We start from the raw sequence: 25,473 nt of genomic DNA on the forward strand, positions 1-25,473 counted from the left end.
TTCTGAAAAGGTATTCCACCAAACAAAAGGTTGACAATGCCAGGGACTGTAGGAAATGATTTCTACATTCTACTGAAACTGCTCCTGTAACTGAAGAACTAGAGTAGCAAAAGCATCTGCTCAGTTATCACTTCCGCAGCAGCAGCAGCAGCCTTTGATACAGTGAACCATGGCATCCTCTACACTTGGACCCCTCCTATTTTCTATCTACACCACTTAAGTGAATTCGTTTGAGGCCTACTTAAATACTAAATATAATAATACTTTTGATATTTGGTATTATTATTATGATTATTCATTGTTATTTTTAATTTTAAATAGTTTTTGTATCATTCTTGATACTTTTGTTGTGTGTAATGTTTTGTAAATCGCTTTGGACAAAAGCATCAGCTAAATACCTCAACTTTAACCTTAAAACTACTGATAGAATGATTGAAAAGACTGATAAGAATTATCAAAGTCTCCTCTCTTCCTGTTCGAACCATCATTCCTCTATGAAAGTCTCAGTACCGTGAAGGCAAAGCTTAATGTATATGCCACACCAGTAGATGGCGAAAATTGGTCGTTTTTTGGAACTGGTTGCAACAGTAATAAGCCGAAAGAAGAAGCGCAAAAAGAAGTCAGAGAATTTCCAAGATGTCGTCGCTGAATGACAGATCAGTGTGGGATGAGGTGGAGGTTTGTTTTTATGTATCATATTTCATAAGATACAAAATTTTAGTTGGTTTTGTGTCTTATGAAATCCATGGGTTCCATACGCATTTGGAGTAATTCAGTCTGGTATTACAAAAATACTGATAGTATACACAATCTAACCCTGTGAAGCTAGCTAGCTTATTAGCTACCCGGTTTTCAGCATGACACAGGAAATTAGGTAGCATAGAGGCTAACATTGTTTTAGCAAGCTAATATCTAGCCACTGAGCTTTGTGACTAAAAACAACGACTTGGCTTCTTAAATTGTCAGACAGCGATTATGTACTCGTTTTGTCACCGCGACCTCTATAACTATTTGATGTGTCAAGTCAGCGGTATTGATTTAAGTAATATATGTAGGTTAGCGTGCTAGGTAACGTCAACAGTTTTAAATACAATGATCTGGTTTAACGTTAGCTTCAGTGGAACACTGACTAGCTGCCTGTAAAGTATCAAGGCTCGGGGTCTCGCTAGCTAGTTAGCTAACGTTAGCTTGACCCTTTATTACATGACTTGGTATAAAGTGAAGACAAAACGCCATAAAAGTGGACGTAGTGTGTGTTATTTCCTTTCTTCTATCATCTTCTATAATGATGGTATCAGCAACTCCCTAACTTAACTAGCCAAACAGCGTCTTCAGGTAGATCTGTTCTAACGTTAGCTACGTTACCTAGCTTTCGTTGTATTTTCAGCAGGGTTCGTTAAACTCAATCTCACCAAGTGCCATTATCACATATACCAACAGACATTTTATTCTTATTGAATATTTAGTGTTCATTTTGTGATTTAACGTTATGGACGTTTTGGTTGCTATTTGTGTCATCTGGAGTTTTTTCAGGTTTAACTTATGTGTGACTTTTTTTTTTATAGGATGGCATTGGGGAGGAAGTCCTCAAAATGTCCACTGAAGAAATTGTTCAGCGGACGCGTCTTTTGGACAGTGAGATCAAGGTAGGATAGCTGAACTGCTCCTAATGTCCCACGAGTGATCGTCTGCATGTGTGTCAATTTGAAAACTCTCAAACTAAATCTAAACACCTTTTCAGATCATGAAGAGTGAGGTCCTAAGGGTGACCCATGAGCTCCAAGCTATGAAGGATAAAATTAAAGAGAATACAGAGAAGATTAAAGTCAACAAGACCCTGCCGTACTTGGTCTCCAATGTTATTGAGGTAATTGTTGGTTCATACCTTGTCACTGACCTCTCAATAAAGATGCATTTAAACATGTTTCGAATCTATAGTATTTTGCAAAACATATTTTACATAACAATTATTACTATGAATACAAGGACACATAGTAAGATTCATACTGTATCCAGATTGTGTTATTTGCACCTTCACACTCAACACACTCTTTTAACTTCTTAAATAGCTTTGCTACCATTCCTTCATCCTAAGCAATTGGGCTAAAACAAATATATTTCCACTGGGGTTGGCGTGCAGAGTTAATATTGAGCATAACACCCATTGTAATTGGCAGCTGTTGGACGTAGATCCCAACGACCAGGAGGAAGATGGAGCCAATATTGATCTGGACTCCCAGAGGAAGGGGAAATGTGCTGTCATCAAGACCTCTACGAGACAGGTGCGTCTTCATGACACTCAAGCGCAATGTCATGTGTAATCAGTCTGTGTCATCAACGAAGCATAAACACATTACACTGGACATGCTGTCAGTAGTTAATACACATCTGGGAACCAAACTAGTGGCATTTACAGTGTGAGGATGGTGCTCCATTAATTTCATGAAAGAAGTCCTGCGGTTTTATTCGTAGTATTAATAGGAGTTTGATTTGTCTGTTTAATTGAATATATGACTTCCACATTAGGTATTCACTTGTGTTTGTCTGTATATATTTATATATATTTTCCCTTATAGACATATTTCCTGCCAGTCATTGGTCTGGTGGATGCCGAGAAGTTGAAGCCAGGGGACCTTGTGGTAGGTATTTCATTTCAGGCAGAGAAGCTTTTGTTGGTTCCCATTAATACTTTTTGTTTTTCTTTGCTTGCTCTTGTCCTATTCAAAATGAAAGGCTTTTCCAGATTTTAGCCTCTTTTATCCTGATACCAGCGCTAATGATTTGGTTACCAGTGACATTGTCAAAAGCCCCTTGTTTAAAAAAAAAAATTAAATAAGAAGAAGCACTGAATTGAGATTTTAGGACCAGATTCAGGGAACAGTGCTTTATCCAGAATGTGTTAAATTGTGGCTTGATGGTGATGGAGAGTTGTTCGTTGGCACACAGGGAGTGAACAAGGACTCCTACCTGATCCTGGAGACCCTCCCAACTGAGTATGACTCTCGGGTCAAGGCCATGGAGGTGGACGAGCGCCCCACTGAGCAGTACAGCGACATTGGAGGCCTTGATAAGCAGATCCAAGAGGTACACTAACAATACTTAATCCCATTCCTGAACTGACTAGATAAATCAAAAACGTAACAATAAATAGCAGTAGTGGTGAATTGGTAATGAACTTGGTGTGGTTTGTGGCGCTGTTAACCATCCTCCTAGATTGGAAGTTTGTATTTTACAACTGAACCTAAAGTCATGAAGTTAAACCATTATCAGCCAGTAGTTCCTGAAAACATGCCTGAGTTAAAGGTGAATTATGTTTGTAGTTGAGACTGTTGTGGTGACTGTGTGATTGTTCCCTATAGTTGGTGGAGGCCATTGTGTTGCCTATGAACCACAAAGAGAAGTTTGAGAACCTGGGCATCCAGCCGCCTAAGGGGGTACTGATGTATGGTCCCCCAGGAACAGGAAAGACTCTGCTGGCCAGGGCCTGTGCTGCCCAGACTAAGGTAAGACGTGATGTGTTTGTGTGTGCGAATGGTGAGTGTGAGTGGTTTATGTGTTTGCGGTGGATGTGTTTGTGTGTGTAAGTGGTGGGTGAACGAAGAAACATTTAAGCTTTTCAGGATGTCTCTTTCTGAGATGCCAGGTGTAGGGATGGCAGTGGAAATTAACTCTGACACTATATATATTGTATGTGTTACTGGAAAGAGAACTAACACAGCAAAAACAATAATAAAAAAAACAACCTCTCTAGCCCCATGATTACAGAAACTACAGGTAAGTAACCATAGGCCCATTTTGATTACTGTAGATAAGCTTGCAAATATTGTCACAAAAATAACTTTAACATAATAAAATAATATGTTCTTAAAGTTGTGGTTAGAAATATTAAAAAAAAGTTTTTCAGGTATTTCCAGAAGTTTTCCCACATGTGTGTCTGATGTTCTGAAATTCTCAATCTTGAACTGGAAAACGAGGCGATTTATTCTAATAACTCCAAGATGAGGCTGTAGACCTAACATCCAACTATCCATACAGCCCAAAACATAATGCCAACAGCACGCAGTGGGAGAAATACAAACTTAACGGAACTGGCCACTGTTTTTCTAGAGGTCGCAGGTCATACCTGTGCAATATGGCTGTAGCTGAGCGTCTTCACTGGTGTACCTACCTTATAGATCATAAATGTATGTGTGGTTTTGTATATAAATGCTTGTTCATATGCTCTTATCCTGAACCTCTGTGTCTTGTTTTTCCCTTTTAAGGCCACCTTTTTGAAGTTGGCGGGTCCACAGCTGGTCCAGATGTTCATTGGTGATGGTGCAAAGCTGGTCCGTGATGCTTTTGCTCTGGCCAAAGAGAAGGCCCCATCCATCATTTTCATTGATGAGCTGGATGCTATTGGGACCAAAAGGTACAGTTCTGTATGCTTACATACATGCTTGCTCTTGTTGAGCAGCTGTTTTGCTGCAGGTATTAATGTATAGGCCATTTATACTTATTACATGCATTTATATACATTTGACATTCAGTCCTCTCGTATTGGTAATGAAGGTTTGTTTGGGATGGAGTTGGCCTGCTAGGACCTTGATGGGAAGTGTTATAATGAAAGCCCTGTATCAGAGCTGCCAACATACACGATTTTGGCGTAGCAGATACGATTTCCAGGCCCCAATTACGCTGCTACGCTTGACTTGAATATCCTACGCATTACCCAACAAATCGATATGATTATTCTAGCAGGCAGCCACGTGCATGGGTTGACATCCAACCAACCCTAAAGCTCACATATAAGTCGTATTATGATTCGTCCCTTGCGTCGGCAAAGAGCTAATAGGATCGGCCGTACTTAATTTTTTAAAATCCCGTCACTACTTTTAAAAGGATGCTATGCTGTTTTGTAGTTTAAGGATTCCCGCTGTTGATGAGGAATTCTATACATGTAGACGAGTGACGTGAGGTTCGTGGCTGGTCAGGCACTGACTTACAAATATATGAACCCTATAGAGTAGCTTAAATCACCATTCAATTGGCAGCTTGCACATTGACTACTGGATGTTTTTCATATTTCATATCAGCATTCTTTACACCCACATAGGTAAGGTACATACAGTTGGCAGCTGCTAGCTTGTGATGAACTCGTGTTAATATCTGTGAATATGAACTCTTTCATACGAAGTTGCACAGGCACCCTGAGTTTTTTTTATTTCTTTTTTTACCTTTTCCCATTATTATTTTATAAGTTAAATCGAGGATACCATAACATCAGCTAGATAACTAGCTATCATTTTATGCAAATTGGACTCTTCCATTTAAATCGTTAATGGTTATGTAAAGTGTCCTTAGCTAGCTAGTTAGCTAGCATAGCAACTAGATAACCTTATCAACCAGGAAACACAACTTAAGCTGCAAAGTTTAATTTCTCAAAATCAGCTCACCAATAAAAAGCAGTCTTGGGTTCAAAGTGATCACAAGCACTTGTATGATGTTAAATGGCTTCACATAGACATTAAACAATCCTCAGACAAATAAGGTGAAATCAACGGAGCAAGGGCTTACTACTCTGATATCAATGTAATGTTAGCAAATGAGGGGTGAGCAGGCCCTTGCTAATATTTAGTCTCCGGTGTTTGTCCAAAGCCAAATCTATTCTTGAAGTTCCAAAAAGCAATTTGGCTTTGAATATGAGAAGTCGATCGAGTTATCTTCTGTCCCGTCGTTTGAAACAAACCTTTTAGCTCCGGCATTGGTCTCCCATTATTTATCACTTCACGTTTCGAGTAAAAGTCCAGTTTCCAGGCCCTCGCACGCCCCCTTCATTGAGGCATAGGTACTGTTTGCCTCCCCTCTGCTTTTTCACTGCGGTTTTTTGTCAGATCAGCAAGACTAAATAGGTTCTACAAATACGTGAAATACGCTACCTATTCTATGGATAGAAAGGACATATAATAAAAGTGTCTACAAATATAACAGTGGTGACGAACAATGACAAAGCAAAAGTCATGCGCCCAACCCAGTTTGTGAGGGATTGCACAATCTGAGATGAGACGCAGCTTGTCGCTGCCTGCGTGTCTCCTCTCTGTTTGAACAGGACAAATGCGCAAATTCAGAGATTTTGATTACAAAAATGCTTAAAATTATTGGAATCATACAGTAATCAAAAATATACCACAGATCAGTAGAGAAATCTTTTTTTTTTATGTTGAACTCTGCTCTAATGTTCAGTGCTTAGTGACCACCATCTGACACTACAGTATCAGCACTGTATTTGGTAATTCAGTATGATTTCATGTGTTTGGGTAATAAAACACTTTTTTGTGTATGTCTGTGTATAATTTTGTGCAACAGTACAGGGAAAAGAGTAAATTATACACTCACAATACTGCAGTTATTTTGCAGAAAAACATGTCCTAATACGACCTAGATTGCATCTCAGATCACGTAAAGTCTCTGGCTTCTGGGGGCCTCGGCGCCCCCCAGACCCTCGCTTCGCTCGGCTTGCTACTACTTCAGAAAATACAATGTTGGCAGCTCTGCTATAATAACATGGATTAACACACTCATAGTATTATTACCTAGTTACCTAGGGATGGCTGTTGTGCATGTTTCTGTGCTATACATGTGGTACAGTGAGTGAGAAATGCATTAGTTTGGCCTTCCTGCCTAGGCTGAGATGACACCTGTGTTTACACAAACGTTCCAAGCTCTTGTAGCCTTTTGAGGCCTAAGAAGAAGGGTAGGGGGAATGTAAGATGTGGATAGTACGCGACTAATAATTACCTTGTTTTAGGCAGATGTGGCGTATATGTTTTGTGTGAGACTTCAGTAACATTTTTAGGGAGCTGAGCGGAACTCAAGAACCATTTCAGTGCACAACTGCACCTGAATCTCTACACTTGCTGCTCAGTCTTTGTATGATTTCAGTCAATTTTGACAATCTGAGTGGGTTGATTAAAAAGAGTCGCAGCACAACAATCTTACAAGCCCCCTCTTGTCAGGCACCTGTGAGGACGTATCTCAAATAGGCCACCTTTCCTCTTCTCCTGTAGGTTTGACAGTGAGAAGGCTGGTGACCGTGAAGTGCAGAGGACCATGCTGGAGCTTCTCAACCAGCTGGACGGGTTCCAGCCCAACATGCAAGTCAAGGTAGGTACCTGCATTCAAGCCTTATGCATACCCAATTCCCACTCGTCATGGAGGACTGAGTGGGAATGAACAATAGTTGTCCTTTCCGTGTCTCTTATCTGACACATTAATGTATTTCATATGTGAAAGGGGCTATAAATAGCCTCGATCATTTATCGTAGTGTTCCCTAGTTCTGCCCCCGCGATTAAAGAAACCGTTATAAACATTTAAAGATCGTAAAACCTTTAATCAATCAACCTTACATGTTTCGGTAGCGGTGGGTGTATAGATTACGACTGGTATCTGGATTGGATATCAACTGAAACATGTTCCCTGTTTTTTCGCTGTTGTGTCTAACCACACACACACATATGGCCGTTTGATACATGTGTCCTCAAATACATTTACAGTGAAGGTATACCCTTCAGCTCAGTTTTATGGTAGCACTGTGTTGTAACAGTTGAACTACTGCTAAATGCTAAGAGTGCAAAAACAAAACAGGAAAACATTTGTGTAACTACAGGATAAGGTCTATGTGGGCCATCCAGACAGGGTAGGTGCATGTGAGGTTTGCTTGTAATGTACTACACGGACAGGGTAGGTGCATGTGAGGTGTGAGGTTTGCTTGTAATGTACTACACGGACAGGGTAGGTGCATGTGAGGTGTGCTTGTAATGTACTACTCGGTATGAAACCAGATTTCACATCCTGGATTTTATTGTGCTTGCGTGAAATACAACAAAGCCTGGTCTGGCTGTATGCATGTTCATCACCCTGGTTTGGATTGGTCCTCTGCCTCCAGGTCATTGCTGCCACAAACAGAGTGGACATCCTGGACCCTGCGTTGCTCCGCTCTGGACGTCTGGACCGTAAGATCGAGTTCCCCATGCCCAACGAAGAGGCGCGTGCCCGCATCATGCAGATCCACTCGCGCAAGATGAACGTCAGGTAGGCTCAAGCTGCCCTACGGTCACGTGAAGAAATGGGGGGGGAGTTTTGTTTGCACAGGCGTCATCACCCTTGGCAAAGGTCACACCCTTATGTGATTCATGTACCAGCACAGGAGTTCTGGGAGATTCTTGAATTGTATGTATTTATTTTAGCTCACCAGATCCCAACTCCATCATGACATATTTTATCAATCTGAAGATTTTTCATGTTTTAACACGTGTGGTACATACATATGGTACTTCAGGTTTTATTTCGTAGACTGTATTGACATAGTTAATGTTTCAAGTCCATCGCGTGCAAAATGGGTTTTCATCCAAAGACTACAAGTGTCTATCTGGTGTGTGAGGTTCATTACACTTAGAACACCATTTCCCCTCTCCTCATCCAGTCCTGATGTGAATTATGAAGAGCTGGCCAGATGCACAGATGACTTCAACGGTGCCCAGTGCAAGGCTGTGTGCGTGGAGGCCGTAAGTATACTTTTACTCCTGCCACTATATCATAAGGTGCACATAAACCATTAGGTCACCAAATGTACAGTATGCCTGCCACACAAGGCTGTTGGCCGCACATTTAAGTGAGGCACTCCTCAAGTGCTTGTCTGTGCTTTCTGTCTTCGGGTTGCAGCGAATACTAGTATACATGCCCAGATAAAAATCATGTTGTCATTCTGTCTGTCCAGGGTATGATAGCGCTTCGCAGGGGAGCTTCTGAGCTTAACCATGAGGACTACATGGAGGGCATCCTGGAGGTGCAGGCCAAGAAGAAGGCCAACCTGCAGTACTACGCTTGAGTCAAGGGATGGCGTTCGGTGTCTGTATGTGTGTGTGTGTGTGTGTGTGTGTGTTTGCATTTGTACGAATGTGTGTGTGTGTGTGTGTGTGTGTGTGTGTGTGTGTGTGTGTGTGTGTGTGTGTGTGTGTGTGTGTGTGTGTGTGTGTGTGTGTGTGTGTGTGTGTGGTGGTGGTGGTGGTGGGGGAGGTTGTATCAAGCAGCCAAGTGTCACTCACATTAGGTGATCACTGGTCCTTGAATTGACAGAATGACCTTTTATAACCTTGTGGGGTAGTTCCCACTCTTGTGCATGACACAGAAGTGTTTCAGTGTACCAGTCCTTACTGTATTTGGACTGGACTGCTTTGAAAGTGACTGGTATGCCATCACATTAGTCCTTCCATTGATATAAAATAAATAAAACATTTTTTCATTGGTATGGCAGCCTGTTGTTTTCTTGCTTTGCCCGTTCTTCTTCGTCTGGGCAGAGTTGTACTCAGTGACCCATTTGTCTCAGAAAATGACATAAGAGTCTCTTTCCATAGTGACTGGGCAGCAGTAGTAGTGGTGAAATGAAGCTTCATGAAACCTTGAAGCTTTCCAGACAGATCTGTTGAAAAGTCGTTAGTTTATTGAGGCTTCAAATGCACTCTAAGGACACCTGCTGGTCAGTGAAAATACGGTGTAGAAAAGATTCTCGGGACAGTGAACTTGATATTCTATACATCATGGTCAAAGGCCTGCTACAATAACATGCATACACACAAGTATGGTGAAAAAATAAATTGGTTAATTTTAAGTATTTATGCTCAATGTAATTCCATAATGAAATTGAAACAGTTCATTTGATCTAGCCATCAGCCCTGGTTTCATACAAATATTGAATCTTTTATAGTAGACTGCACTCTGTGACAGTGGCGTTGTCGCTCTTCATGTGAAAGATCCCGTTTAGTTTCCGAACGTTATGAATTTTAATACGTCGCTTTGCATAAAAACGTCTGCTAATTATCTTTACTGTCATCTGCAGCAATGAACTCCATTACTACCTGTCTTTTGGTGATAAATAAGTGGATGAGCAATAATTTCTTAAAGTTAAACAAGGACAAAACTGAGATCCTACTAGTCGGCCCTAAAACAAAAAGAGAAATGCTGTTTAATACTCTGGGGAAATGAACTCCCTTGATTAAATCGGAGGTTACAAGTCTTGGTGTTATTTTAGATTCAAATTTAAGCTTCAAGTCTCACATTAACAAGGTGACGAAAACATCATTTGCTGAAAAACTGATTCATGCCTTTATTTCAAGCCGGCTTGATTATTGTAATGCAATCCTTACTGGCCTCCCAAAAAAAAAACAACTGAGAGACTTTAGCTCATTCAAAACTCTGCAGCTCGGCTATTAACCAGAACCAAGAGGAGAGAGCACATTGGTCCAGTTTTAGCTGCTCTGGACTGGCTTCCAGTAACTTCTAGAATTGACTTTAAGGTCCTTCTCCTAATATACAAAGCCCTTCATGGGCTAGGACCAAGTTACATTGCAAACTCACTAGTCAAATACTTGCCTTCAAGAACACTACGATCATCGAATGCTGGTTTATTGGAGGTTCCCAGCAACAGCCGTAAGAAAATCGGGGACGCAGCATTTGTCAATTACGCCCCAGTGCTATGGAACATACTGCCTATAGACATCAGGGAAGCCAGCTCGCTTAACATCTTTAAAAGAAAACTAAAAATGTACCGCTTCACATTGTTATATTCTTTTCTATATTCAGTCTATTATACTTAATTCTAAAGGGGTGGTGTAGTTGGTTGTTGCAATCAATGAAGCTGGAGCGGTTCGGATCTGAGCCAAGATATTTATTGTGGCAGACAAGAAATATCTCTAAGTACTTTACTGAGTCTAAGTATTCTAAGTCTAAGTGGAACAGAGCTCTGAGAGTCGCCGTGTGTCGGGGTCTTCAGGAGATGGATGTCCGTCTCTCTCTCCGCGAGCTGAAGTCTGAACGTGGAGCGTTGGGCACCACCTAATTTAACTATGGGTATTACGTAAACGGACACAAATGTATAACAATTCTTCTGACACGTACACTCGTACACATACATGGCCATGACAGTCCATCAATGTCCTTCAGCCAGGTCTAGGATGGTTCACAACATATACATTCCACAGCGGAGCTGTCTCCGGGTGGGTCGGCATATGGCCTCCCTCCATTCTAACACAACCAAGAATGTGGGCCCCCTTCGGATCAACAGGACGAGGGCCATATACAAGCTTTTAGGAACATAGGAAATATCACTGGAATCTAAAAACATTAGCCTTTAACTAGCTACCACTTCGCACGATATATACAGTACCAGTCAAAAGTTTGGACACACCTTCTCATTCAATGGTTTTTCTTTATTTAAATTTTTTTCTACATTGCTGATTAATATTGAAGACATCAAAACTATGAAGGAACACATATGGAGTTATGTGGTAAACAAAAAAAGTGTTAAATAAACCAAAATATGGTTTACATTTTAGATTATTCAAAGTAGCCACCTTTTGCTGTGATGACAATTTTGCACATTTGGCATTCTTTCAAGCAGCTTCACGAGGTAGTCACCTGGAATGGTTTTCAATTAACAGGTGTGCCTTGTCAACAGTTAATTTGTGGAATTTCTTGCCTTCTTAATGTGTTTGAGACCATCAGTTGTGTTGTGCAGAGGCAGGGTTGGTGCACAGTTCTATACAGTAAATAGGCCTATTCGACTACAGTTCTAATCCATATTATGGCTAGAACCACTCAACTAAGTAAAGAGAAACAACAGTTCATCATTACTTTAAGACAGGAAGGCAGGGGCGGCGCCAGGGGGGGGCTAGGGGGTGCTCTAGCTCCCCCTGGATTAGCCATAGCACCCCCAAGAAAATAATGGTTTATTTATTATTGTTATTTAATTTCATTCTGCGTTATTTATTGTGTGATAATAATATTTCACTCACAAAAGAAAACAATAACAGATTGAAATTAACAGATTGTTTTAGACACAGAGCAATCATTCTGTCATAACCTTTGACCCAATTTTCACGTCGCACGCGTGAAAGTTGACGTTACTGGACAGTTGAAGGAAAAAGCGAGCTAGTGCCTGGTAGTTTCAAGTTAACATCAACAATGCATCGGTTTTTGCTACCTAAATGTCCACGTTTGGAAGAACGATTAAAAAAACGAGAGTGACGTAGAAGAAGAAGAAATGCCAGGGGTATCTGGTGTGGATTCTTAAGGAGAGGAACGTTGTGGTCAAGGAGGTCAACCCTCCACCACTACTGAGGGTGCTAACCATGGTGCTAGCAGCATCAGTGACATTAGCATGAACGCTCAGGATGGTCCGAGAAGACCAAAACTCCCAAAATATCCACCTCGCATGTTTGGAGTCCAACAAAGGAGTTTTTGTAAAAGCTGGTTGGAACAATTTGCGTGGTTGGAGTACAATGTAACTAAGGTATTGTTGCTGTATAACATTAATGAAAGCTGTCTGATTTGTTGCATGCTTTGATTGCCCTGTGTCGCTAAAGACTCGTTTCTGTTGATTAGCAGCGAAGATGCCCTTTTTTTGCCGAAGATTTGAACTTTTTGCCTTTTTCCTCTTTTTTGTAATTTTTTTGGAGCCGCCTTAAAAAAACAGAGACTCTTTAGCCTAGGGCAAGCAGTCTGTCTGTGTGCTATACATAAGGTTCTATGTGATTATTGATGATTGTGAACTGAAATAATATATACCTTTTAAACGCATTTCTGACTCCTTGACTGTTTTAATTAATTTCACTCTGTCTGACATGGTAGTGGTCACCTGGCGCCCAACTTTAACCCTCACTACCAGAAGTTTTTTAAAGTAAGTTAAGTATTTGGGATTGCGGACTCTATAACATGCTGTATGCCTTTTGTCAGTGACCGTCGCGGATGTGGGCGTCCGTCGGAAGTAGCCTAGATAATGATAATAATAATAAAATCGGTTTGTTTAGCGCTTTTCATGGACCCCAAAGACGCTTCAGAGAGCAACCATGTAAACACATGATAGACGATATGGTGGGGAGTTGTTGTAGTAGTAGAGAACCATGTGACACACAGGCCATCACCCTCATTTCATAGCACCCTCGCTAAAACGCCGAGCTCCCCCATAGCACCTGCAGAAAAAAAATGTCTGGCGCCGCCACTGCAGGAAGGTCAGTCAAGCCGGAAGATTTCAAGAACTTTGAATGTATCCTCAAGTGCAGTAGTGAAAACCATCAAACGCTATGATAAAACTGGCTCTCATTAGGACCGCCCCAGAACAGGAAGACCAAGAGTTACCTTTGCTGCAGAGGATAAGTTCATTAGAGTTACCAGCCTCAGAAACCGCCAATTAACTGCACCTCAGATTAGAGCCCACATAAATGCTTTGCAGAGTTCAAGTAGCAGACACATCTCAACAGCAACTGTTCAGTGGAGACTGCGTGAATCAGGCCTTCATGGTGGAATTGCTGCAAAGAAACCACTACTGAGGAAGAACAACAACAAGAAGAGACTTGCTTGGGCCAAGAAACACAAGGAATGGACATTAAACCAGTGGAAATCTACTTTGGTCTGATGAGTCCAAATTTGAGATTTTTGGTTCCACCTGCCGTGTCTTTGTAAGACGCAGAAGAGGTGAGTGGATGGTTTCTACATGTGTGGTTCCCACCGTGAAGCATTGAGGAGGAGGTGTGATGGTGTGGGGCTGCTTTGCTGGTGACACTGTTTTGTGATTTATTCAAAATTCAAGGTATACTAAACCAGCATGTAGCAAAGCAAAAGGTGGCTACTTCTAAAAAGATCTAAGAATCTAAAATATATTCTGGTTTGTTGAGCATTTTTTAGTTTACCACATAATTCCATATGTGTACTGTACAGTACCAGTCAAAAGTTTGGACACACCTTCTCATTCAATGTTTTTTCTTTATTTTTAATTTGTTCTACATTGTAGATTAATATTGAAGACATCCAAACTCTGAAGGAACACATATGGAATTATGTGGTAAACTAAAAAATACTCAACAAACCAGAATAGATTTTAGATTCTTAGATCTTTTTAGAAGTAGCCACCTTTTGCTTTGATGACAGCTTTGCACACTCTTGGCATTCTTTCAATCAGCTTCATGAGGTAGTCACCTGGAATGGTTTTCCAACAGTCTTGAAGGAGTTCCCAGAGGTGCTGAGCACTTGTGGCTGCTTTGCCTTCACTCTGTGGTCCAACTCATCCCAGACCATCTCAACTGGTTTTAGGTTGGGTGATTGTGGAGGCCAGGTCATCTGACCCAGCACTCCATCACTCTCCTTCTTGGTCATATAGCCCTTACATAGCCTGGAGGTGTGTTTGGGGTCATTGCCCTGTTGAAATACAAATGATGGTCCCACTAAGCGCAAACCAGATGGGATGGCATGTCGCTGCAGAATGCTTTGCTACATGCTGGTTTAGTATGCCTTGAATTTTGAATAAATCACAAAACAGTGTCACCAGCAAAGCACCCCCACACCATCACACCTCCTCCTCAATGCTTCACGGTGGGAACCACACATGTAGAAACCATCCACTCACCTCTTCTGCTTCTTACAAAGACACGGCAGGTGGAACCAAAAATCTCAAATTTGGACTCATCAGACCAAAGTAGATTTCCACTGGTTTAATGTCCATTCCTTGTGTTTCTTGGCCCAAGCAAGTCTCTTCTTCTTCTTGTTCTTCCTCAGTAGTGGTTTATTTGCAGCAATTCCATCATGAAGGCCTGATTCACGCAATCTCCTCCGAACAGTTGATGTTGAGATGTGTCTGCTAATTGAACTCTGCAAAGCATTTATGTGGGCTCTAATCTGAGGTGCAGTTAATTGGCGGTTTCTGAGGCTGGTAACTCTAATGAACTTATCTTCTGCAGCAGAGGTAACTCTTGGTCTTCCTGTCCTGGGGCGGTCCTCATGAGAGCCAGTTTCATCATAGCGTTTGATGGTTTTTGCTACTGCACTGGATACATTCAAAGTTCTTGAAATCTTCCGGCTTGACTGACCTTCCTGTCTTAAAGTAATGATGGACTGTTGTTTCTCTTTACTTAGTTGAGTGGTTCTTGCCATAATATGGATTAGAACTGTAGTCGAATAGGCCTATTCACTTTATAGAACTGTGCACCAACCCTGCCTCTGCACAACACAACTGAGGGTCTCAAACACATTAAGAAGGCAAAAAATTCCACAAATTAACTGTTGACAAGGCACACCTGTTAATTGAAAACCATTCCAGGTGACTACCTCGTGAAGCTGCTTGAAAGAATGCCAAATGTGCAAAATTGTCATCACAGCAAAAGGTGGCTACTTTGAATAATCTAAAATATTAACCATATTCTAGTTTATTTAACACTTTTTTTGTTTACCACATAACTCCATATGTGTTCCTTCATAGTTTTGATGTCTTCAATATTAATCTGCAATGTAGAAAAAAATTTAAATAAAGAAAAACCATTGAATGAGAAGGTGTGTCCAAACTTTTGACTGGTACTAATAATAATAATAATAATAATACATTTTATTTCACAGCGCCTTTCATGTCACTCAAGGACGCTTTACAATTTAAAACAGGAGCAAACAAATAACAAAACAATTAAAATTAAAAGTGCAAGTAAAAACAGCATGGCAACTACAGTGAGGATGCAATCCTGAAAAGGTGGGTTTTGAGAGAGGATTTGAACTGAGGGAAGGAGTCAATGTTTCGGATGTCAGGTGGGAGTGAGTTCCAGAGTTTGGGAGCAGAGCGGCTGAAAGCTCTGCTCCCCATGGTGGTAAGCCGGGCAGAGGGGACAGTTAGGTGGATGGAAAAGGAGGATCTGAGGGAGCGGGTGGAGGTGGCAGTGTGAAGGAGGTCAGACAGGTAAGGAGGGGCAAGGTTGTGGATGGCTTTAAAAGTATGAAGAAGAATTTTAAAGTTGATACGGAAGTGAATTCGAAGCCAGTGGAGTTGCTGTAGGATGGGGGTGATGTGGTGGAAAGAGGGGGTGAGGGAGATGATACGAGCAGCTGAGTTCTGGACCAGTTGGAGCTTATGGAGGGATTTCTGGGGGAGACCAAAGAGGAGAGAATTACAGTAGTCGATACGGGAGGTGACAAGGCTATGTACAAGAATAGAGGTGGTGTGGGGGGTGAGGGAGGGACGGAGGCGATTTATGTTACGGAGATGGAAGTAGGCGGTGCGGGTGGAGATGTTGATATGAGATTTGAAGGAGAGTGAGCCGTCGACGATGACACCCAGACTCTTTACCTGGGGGGAGGGGGAAACTATGGAGCTGTCAATTGAGAGGGAAAAACTGTCAACTTTGAGTAGAGTGGATTTAGTACCGACTAAAAGGATTTCGGTTTTATCACTGTTAAGTTTGAGGAAGTTTGAGGTGAACCAGGTATGAAGTGCAGAAAGGCAATCTGTCAAGGATGAGGGAGGAAGAATGGAGTACTGAGTACTGTTTTTGAGTACTGTATATATAAATACTTTTAATTTAATTTAATTTAATTTAATTTAATTTAATTTAATTTAATTTAAATCTCTACTTGTGATATTAAGGGGTTAGATTAAATATATCTCTGCAGTTTTATTTTCTATCTTCTGCTATGCATTTTATGTATACAATTTTATAATTTTTTTTTTTTGCACTATACTATTTTTGAGTTATGTTTCTTTGATGTCTATTATGTGCATGTCATTTCTTTGTGCACGTTATGTATTTGCTGTAAAGCACTTTGAGCTGCATTCTTTTGCATGAAAGGTGCTATATAAATAAAGTTGTATTATTATTATTATCTGTATGCCCTTCAGACATGGTAGAACAGAGGGCAGTTAAAGTGCTTTTGGATAACTGCTCAGCAGGGCAGTGATGGGGTTTTTCAGACCGGAGAAAAGGGGGTGACCGTAATTTGTTAAACTGGACAGGGGGGCAGTGGATGTGCTTGTGTGACGAGGGGGGGAACCCTATTTGTTTTTATACAACGTTTTGGTTAAAAAAGATTGTTATTATTTGTGTTGTGAGTTCGAGATGGGAATTGTGACATCTTATAGTCGAAGCGCCTCGCCAAAAGTGAACCCCTTCTCGAAGCAGTGGACTCAAACGAGGCTTCGAACGTCACCACTGACGTTATTTCGCCAAAACCACACGGATATCTGGCTGGAAGTGCTTGACGTTCTCGAAACACGCTTCAATGCCTCGCTGTCAAAGGCACCTCCACTACTGGTCAGCCATTCGCTGTGCAATGAAGGCCACCTGGAACAGCCTTTCAGATTGTGTAAGAAAGAGACGGACTGAAACTCATAGCTTGTCCATCAGTCGCCAGACTTGAATTTCCAGAGCTGGTTTGGTCAACTGGACAGAAAGGTCGAGAGGTGGCTAATTAGTTAATCCAATTAATGAACAAAAACATATTTCATAAATGTTGAAAATCAATTCGATTTGGATTATTTTTTTTTTCATCAATATCTCACAGCGACTGAAATTTGCAACTGAAGTATTGGGACACGGAATTGTTGACCAGTGCTCACCTGGTCACCTCAGTACAGGAAACCATTTATCATCTACATATATTAATGTAGCTTTCACTGCATGCTTCTGCATGAAAAAAAGGTCTATTGAATGACAGATATCCCATACAATACATCCAGTGCAAACAAAACCACACACAGGACATGAAAATCCCCAAAAATGCAGTTTATTTGGATCAATCAGAATGAGCTCAGTGTTATGACATCTGATTTGAAGACTTCATCCAGGCATGGACTTGCACCTCTTAATAATTACTTGCACAACATATCAGCTTCCACTAGACTGACAGCTAGTGAGTGACAGAGTCGCCACATGGGCCCTTGTCTGGGATTTCAGCATGAAAACATTGTACACCACAATACTCACAATCAGGGCGGACTGGACAGCCCCCCACCCTCTTAACGTTAGACCAATAACATAGCTACATGCATTTATTTCCTTGGGTGGGGGGGGAAACATCTTGACTATCCAGGTCAAAGAACAAAAAAAAGTTGGTCATCTGGGGGAGCCAGGCGTGCATATCTTTGACAATCTCTCAGGAACTTCTTACCGAGCGCCAGATCCTAGGATTGGGGGCAGGACTGTGCCAGTCCTCGAGTGCTAGCCCCGACCCTCTGTGAAGCTGATTGACAACTTTGTCATTCTGTAGCCCCTCCCATTTCCCCACAAGTGAGATACCCCTGTTTCATTTAATCATTAATATAAATCTAATTATTAAAATAAAGCTCTTCACATTTCCAATGAAAGCAGCTCGAGTTGCGGTGAAAATGTTTTCATTTACTTGTAGGCAGACTTGACAGTTTGTTGTTAAAAAAAAAAAAACAACAAAAAAATAGTCTGTTATTGTAAACAAGTGCATACAAAGGATTAGAGGGTCCACCTCACCCACCCTGGCCATCATCATTTATATTATTACAATAAAATGCTATGCCGTCAACTTCTGGTTTAAAAAAATCTTTTCTGATCGATGGCGTACGTCTTCCCTGCAGGTAGCTTCCTGAAAAATAAACTGTTGCCTCGGCTCATATTTCCCTGTAGATTGAAAACAGACAAATTGACAGGATGAGTAAGAGCATTCATCTTATCTAATGTCAAGGCTCTTCTGTACTTTTGAATATGTTTTGAATGAAAAATTCTCATTTGTTTTGACTACATGCTATCGTCCACAAGATGATTGCGTATAAAAATGTACAGCTTCTGCCCTGAAACAGTGGTTTTCTGAGAAGTGTAACAATAAAGTACTATACAACGAAAATACAACAGTACAACTCGCCTTACTACACAGTATTACAGTGCTACACAACTATACTACACAGAAAGAAAAGTACAGCAATGTACTGTATTGTAGAAAGTGGTTATAACTTTAAGTTAATGTTGTAAAGAAGCCTAGTGGCTTTGCAAGTGATTGAGATACTGACCTCTAGACTGAGGTGTCTCCAGCAGTCCACCCATGTTGGGTACACAGAAGCATATGGGGGGAGGCCACCTGCAAGACTGCAATGCAAACACACAAAGATGGCAGACCGTTTAAAAAAAAAAAAAAAATTATAAAATAGACTGGCATGTTGAAAACCTTCTGTTCATTTTAAACAATGAACTTTACCTTCTTGACATTATTCATTTGTAAAAAAGAATTGCAGGTATATAGTTTTAATATATTTGTCTATTGTGTTCACAAACGTAATCATTTCTTGTCTTTACGGCTGAATTTACACAAACAAAGCGAGAGCATGCACTAGAGGCCCTCTTATCTTCTGCAGCACTGTGCTGATTGGCTTATTGCCTGACTGCCCCGCCCAATTACTAACTGAAGCGGAGGACTGCTGGTTATCACTCCATAACCAGGAAGTGGATATTTCATTGAGTATATTGAACATCACACCTGCATAGAACTGAATTTTCCAGTGTCCTGCTGCTAGTCTTACCTGCAGTTGTTAACAGCCATTAGGTTGGACACCAACACAAATGGGTATGTCAGCATACTGGCAAAAAACTGGAGAAAAGGAGGACAAATTAAGAGATGCAATTAGTCAATAAAAAAAAATTCTCCCTCCTCCAACGATACTCTTCTGCAGCACACACTTATGACACATACAGGAGCACAATGCAGAGTTTGAAAAACAAGCACTCACCCCAGTGACGGCTTGTGAGCAGTTTTTTATTTCTCCGGTGTGGCTCATCTATGACGAGAGGCAGAGGGTCAGTCTCTCAGAAGTCTTTCAGAACAAAGAGTCAAAGACCACTGTGACAGAGCGCGTACGTTATGGATGAAGGACTTACCGAGTCATCAATAGCATATGTGTTAATGAGATGGGCGAGCATGTTGCAGATCCACAGGGAGAGGACATCACCCAACAGACGAGGAATCAAGCCACTAGGAAATAAAAAATAAAAAACACTTTTTGCATTGACCTCAAGACCATTTGTGTACTGACAAATTTCTCATCTACAGTTGAGCTACATACGCGAAAAATCCCAGAATGCCTTCTTCTTTGTAGATTGTTACAACGGAATCAAACACACCGCTGAGGAGAACAAAAAGACTGTTAGTTTCTTATACGTTTTTTTTTTTTTAAGTTTAATACATATAATTGTATTGTTCATAGATGCAGTTTATCACAATAAACAATGCATTTCAAAAGTCTTCAAAAGATTTCAATATAAAAACAATGACTGTACACACACCTGTATTTGGTTTCTCTGCCAATGAACTGGACCATGCATCTCAGGGTAATTACTTGAAGCAAAAAAAACATAAATACATTTTCTTTTTAAAAATCCTATCAATCCAAATCTGATACATCTCATTGGTATGGCAAACCTACCACACCATTTAGGGAAAACCTTAAAAAAAACACTTAACTACGGTTAAATAAGTGACAAACTTGGTATCAAGTCATTGAATTGGTGTTCCATCCCACAGCTAAGCTAAAGAGCCAGAGAAAGCAATCAGCATCAAAGTTACCATGGAAGGGGTGGGTGACGATAGTGGCACAGGAGCGAGCAATCATCTCTCTGGTAGTCTGGGAAGAGGAAGGGTGAAGCGAGGAGAAGAAGAAGAAAAAAAAAAAAAAAAAAAGAGGAGGGAAAAGCATAATTCTGTCAGTTCTGTCACATATGCATGACACATATGCATGCATATTTTCAATATTACATGTATTAATTTAGTACAGTGGTGGTAAGAGTCTTTGCTACCGCTGTATACACCATCAGATTTGAGGGGCCGAATTGGAATCACTTCTGTACATAAATAAGCAAAATGTGCTAACTGGGCAGTGAACTGAACTGAACCATGGAAACTTAATAAAACCTAACCGGGATGATTTTCAGCATCATCAATGTGTCGTACGGACAAATAGGCAATAGATTTTACAGTAAAAGCAGCCCCTCATTTGAGACATCTCCACTATGGAGTAATTAAAAATATGAAGCAGAGAAATGTCTTTACAATTCATGCAATTTGATTTATTTTATTTTAAGCAACTATTGTACTCACCTCATTCACAACATGTTGAATGGATCCTTCCTCTTCTTTCTGATTGCTGCTCCCAATTATCTAAAACATAAATAATAATAATAATTAAAAAAAATAAAATAAAAATCGCAGAATTAAGACCTGTTGTCAAATAACTTGCATGAAAAAACATTTCTCTCTCAGGGATTGCCTTTCTACTGATTTAACATAGCATGATGAAACAGGACTTTATGAGACAAACAGCAACAGAAATGTAACTATACCAATCTCCTACAGTGAGTACAAAATACTAGTGTGTCATGTATGTTAAGGACTGTTTTTGTTCACACATACCTCATATTTACCCTCCTGGCATTTCTGAAAAACACAATAAAAGTAACATTAAATTCAGAGCAATCGCATCCAACAAAGCTGCCTCATCTGCTAACCATGTGAGGCATCGGTTGTCTCCTTATTTAGCTGCTGGTGGAAAGTGAAAGGGCATTTCAAGTTGGGTAAAGGGGACAGATATATATACCACCAACTGTGGTGAGTATTCTGCATGTCTAGCTGCTACATAGCCACATACTGTCATGTCAAACAGCTCTACAGTACCACAAAAACAAATTAATATTACTATACTATTAATGTGTCATTATGGAGATATGATTGTGGAGGGGATGCTAATACCTATTCTGGATGTGAAAGCTACTTGAGGAAATATAATAGCCTTCCTACACCACTCCCTTGAAACAGGAAGAGGATACGGCTTTTATCTTTGCTCTTCATGCAGGTAATTTCAACCTAAGTTATTTTGGGGATAGGCTTTTCCAATACATGCTTTACACAAGATTTTTTTTTGTGACAGTGCTCATCAATGTAATTTCAGAAGACAGGGTCAACAGTCGCAATGGTCAGTTAGATTTCAGTCCAACACCCATTGCTGATGAGACCACCTATGAACGCCCCAAAGAGGGACCGGAACTCGGTCCCCAACATCTCCGATGTATACTTTTCACCCAAACTTCTACGATAGCTAGCCAAATAGACAGCCAAACAGTCCAGCCGATATAACCTTAAACCCCTCAAAACAGAACAATTCCGGACAACTCCAGAGCATACTGGATATACTGTAGTGATGGGTGAATAATGGAGCACAGAGACAGCCCTCCAGCTTCACACACAGTGGTCACTCTAAGCCAAAACATGATTGAAGCAATCAACTGAAAGGCCTAAGGTTCATTCCCACTTTAATAAACAAGTAACATTGAACAAAAGTGTCTGCTAGAATGTTAACCAGGCTCTACCTGCAGGACACGGCTGTGAACGATTGTGCCGATGGTCCCCGCACAGAGTCGCGGTGCTAAGCCGTTGAACAGGCCTGCTTTGCCATCAATCTTCACAATGTGTTTGGCTAAAGGGAAATTAACATAGAAAGGTTAGGAGAAATAAAAGAACAACATACAGCCATGCACAACAACAAAAAGCAATTGCTAACAGTGAATTGAGGGTGACTTCACAGTTTTCCTATAAGGAAATAAGAGCAGGTAAACTACCTTATCAGCCCTTCTGTCTACTCAAAAGAAAACCACATTCCACAGAACCAACAATGGCTGTACATTGGGCCTGAATACTGGCAATGTATGTATAAAACACTGGTCTGTTTTATTGAAATAAAATGTGGTTGCAGAACTGTAAAACCTGTTCCATGTGACAACATGAATACTGACAATCACAGATAAGTACTTCACATCTATCTTGAATCTCAACACTTTGTTTAACTAAACAACTTTAAATATAAAGCAATACAATCATGGTACAGCATCACAATTACATAACAGATTATGAAAAGTTGCCGTATGATTTGTATTAGGCTATGTCATCATCTCACACACGTTTGGACAGTATAGCCTATATTTCAAGTACACAGCTAAAACACACTGTCTATGGAGAAAAATCCGGAATGCCCATCATACAAGTCACTGGATGTAAATATGAAGTGTGAACGATGAGTAAGGAAATTATGGCTAAACAGAAGCTCTGGTCCTTACCGAATGTCTGTTACAGGTTATATATACATATAACATATATATATATATATATATATACACACACACACACACACACACACACACACACACACACACACACAGTCGACGGTCCTTACCATAAGCAAAGAGTCCTGGCAACTGGTACACCTGTCGACCAAACAAATTTCTCCCTAATGAAGGAGGAAGAGGTTCATGTCCCACCTGTAATAGACCAGATTGGTTCAGAGACCAAAGATCATTGATTTCACATCTTTACTTAAGCTATTTCTTCAGAGTTCTCTACCTAGCAACGCGCAACACCCGCACAAGATATATCTTAATTTGACAACAATGTTTGTCAAATAAATCATACAAGTAAAACGAGTCAAAACACGCAATTTGCTAGTTAAAGGTTTAAAGACCGTTAAATTAGAAAGTTTGAATTCATAGTAGCATGTCAATCTAAATAACATCGCAAGATTACAGGCGTGGGGTCAAGACTTTCACTGAAAATAAGGACACCTTTAATAATATCTTGCAACAGAACTCAACGCCGTCAGGGCTGTGTGTTTGTTATCACTGCCAGTACGCATATCGCTAACTAGGTATGAACACAGTATTTGCAAACTTTATACCCCCTAAATAACCTTACAGTGGGCCAAAGGACACTTCCTGAAAAACTCGTTAGCTCAGAAGCAATTTCATGCTAGCCTGCAAGAGGTCCTGGGATGGAAAGATTAGCTGTCAAACATATCTTATAATCGTCCGTTCCATTCTAATTGAACAGGGACTTTTGAAGTAGTTCATGTCAAATCAAGATGATGTGTGGTCTACGTTAAGCTAATTAGCCAAACCCCAGTATTTCTGTTGAGAATCCACAAACCCTTGTACTCTGACCTTTAGTGACGTAAAGTGGGAAGCCGGCTAACAACCTAGCCAACGACGAAAGGCATACAGTTAGCGTGCTACCAAGCTTTTACGTTGAAAATGCCACTTTCTTGAGTACAAGCTCAGCTTTCAAAGAGATGGTGCACTGTTCTACTAATCTAATTTAGGCCTGACCACAAAATGTGTATAATGTCAAAAAGGTTTGCAAACAGGTTAGCTAATGAAAACCGAAAGTAGCGAGCTAAAAATTAGCTGACAGCGGGTCACCGTAAACACTTTTGCATCTGCTGACATGTTGTGCTCGTTTGCGAGGACCGCAATGCTACCGAGCAAGCACGGTCTTACCTGCACTAGAACTTTGATGTACATGAGAGGGTGGGAGAGGACAGTCAGTCCAGATCCCAGCAGAACTTGGCCACATGTGTCCGCCATTATGGAGACAATTTACAATAACCTCCTCCTCCTCCCGTAGAGGGAAGGAACGGATGAAACGAGAATTTGTCACGTGACATGAGAAACAGCCTATATCAGGTGATCAGGGAGGAAGACGAAAAGATGGCGATCTGTTTTTACTGTCACTACTGTGACTCTCGCCTTATAACCTAAATGCATCCAACAGGTGGCAACACATTATCACTATGTGCCCATCACCTCCTCACATTTCCTGAATATTCCACACGTTTTGAAATTTAGATAAAATGCCGTTAACTAACGTTAGCTGTACATTCTGTCTGCACCCCCAACACAGAAACCAGATTGAAAGATGACTTTTAGCACTTCTGATTGGGACCCTTTTCAGATACAGTAATTCGTATCGTAAGTGTTTGTTGCATTCCAGTAATTGCTCCAGATTGAGATTTATTTATTACAAAAATCGCGCTATACGATGTTGTGTCCAACAGATGCTATACAGCAAAGTTATAAATCGTGTGGATTGGAGATATGTCCAAATGTAACTAGATTAATCGCATGTACAGTGTGAGGTGTCAGCCACTGATGAAGGGTGTGTGCAGCCCTGGCCCAGCAGGGAACTGATGGACCTATGCTGTCCATGGTGCTGCCACATTTCAGGCTGATCAGTGTCCAACGTGGATTTCTATGCTTGGGCTACACTTGTCTAAAAGTAGCTTATGGAAGTCGACTGGAAGCTTGTAGTTTTTAGTGTTAGCATTTGAAAATCCTATGGAAAAAGGAATGGGTTTTTGCAAAATTGGTGAAAATAAGATGTGAGGTAAACAACGCCAGTAGAAAACCTAGGCAAGCAGTTTGGTGAGTTAAAATGTAGTTATCGGTTCGTCTTTTGTAACGCACTATTGTCTTGTCTCGTAAAAATAAAGATGTTGCTACCAAAATGCTAAACAGAAAAAGAATGGACAACATCGCGTCCCTTGCCCAAGGCAACACCAGGGACTCTAGAGTGAGATCCATGGTTACAGACAACTCTGAACTCACGCCCCATAGTTTCTTATGAAACGTAACGTTAAAGCACTATAGCGCCTGAAAAATCTGATTTATTTTACCAGATGTGGATTCATCCCCCGCATACAAAATGGTCGACGATCACTCCCACACGCTATTCTATTATTTACATGTGCAGCTCTATGACATCATGTGTGATGTTATCAGAATCCATTGTGACATCAAAGAATTCTTCTTGACAAAAATGGAACACACAAACGGGCATATCAGAGAACACAC

The 25,473-nt window shown here is 40.7% G+C and overlaps 2 protein-coding genes across 3 annotated transcripts; one reads left to right on the forward strand and one right to left on the reverse strand.

Moving 5' to 3' along the window:
- The first annotated feature begins 568 nt into the window (after nt 1–568).
- psmc3 (proteasome 26S subunit, ATPase 3) lies at nt 569–8,949 on the forward strand. Of its 2 annotated transcripts, none has more exons than XM_012836591.3 (12): nt 569–672; nt 1,566–1,646; nt 1,742–1,867; nt 2,178–2,282; nt 2,577–2,639; nt 2,947–3,084; nt 3,360–3,503; nt 4,263–4,411; nt 7,047–7,143; nt 7,926–8,071; nt 8,463–8,544; nt 8,757–8,949. In XM_012836591.3, exons 1-12 carry the CDS (start codon nt 637–639, stop codon nt 8,865–8,867), a joined length of 1,278 nt encoding a protein of 425 aa, XP_012692045.1. In that variant the 5' UTR covers nt 569–636; the 3' UTR covers nt 8,868–8,949. The 2 variants fall into 2 exon arrangements, with proteins under 2 accessions (XP_012692045.1, XP_012692044.1); XM_012836590.2 differs by having other exon boundaries at nt 572–678; nt 8,757–8,948.
- An 8,604-nt stretch (nt 8,950–17,553) lies between these two features.
- On the reverse strand, nt 17,554–24,270 carry mtch2 (mitochondrial carrier homolog 2). The gene is made up of 13 exons (XM_012836575.3): nt 24,121–24,270; nt 23,025–23,109; nt 22,165–22,271; nt 21,212–21,235; nt 20,900–20,959; nt 20,369–20,426; nt 20,089–20,140; nt 19,869–19,928; nt 19,684–19,777; nt 19,536–19,583; nt 19,329–19,396; nt 18,822–18,897; nt 17,554–18,435 (listed from the first exon to the last, which is right to left on the reverse strand). Exons 1-13 carry the CDS (start codon nt 24,205–24,207, stop codon nt 18,349–18,351), a joined length of 906 nt encoding a protein of 301 aa, XP_012692029.1. The 5' UTR covers nt 24,208–24,270; the 3' UTR covers nt 17,554–18,348.
- Between the last annotated feature and the right edge of the window lie 1,203 nt (nt 24,271–25,473).

Source organism: Clupea harengus, chromosome 6 (assembly GCF_900700415.2).
Source record: "Clupea harengus chromosome 6, Ch_v2.0.2, whole genome shotgun sequence".
NCBI lineage: Eukaryota > Metazoa > Chordata > Actinopteri > Clupeiformes > Clupeidae > Clupea > Clupea harengus.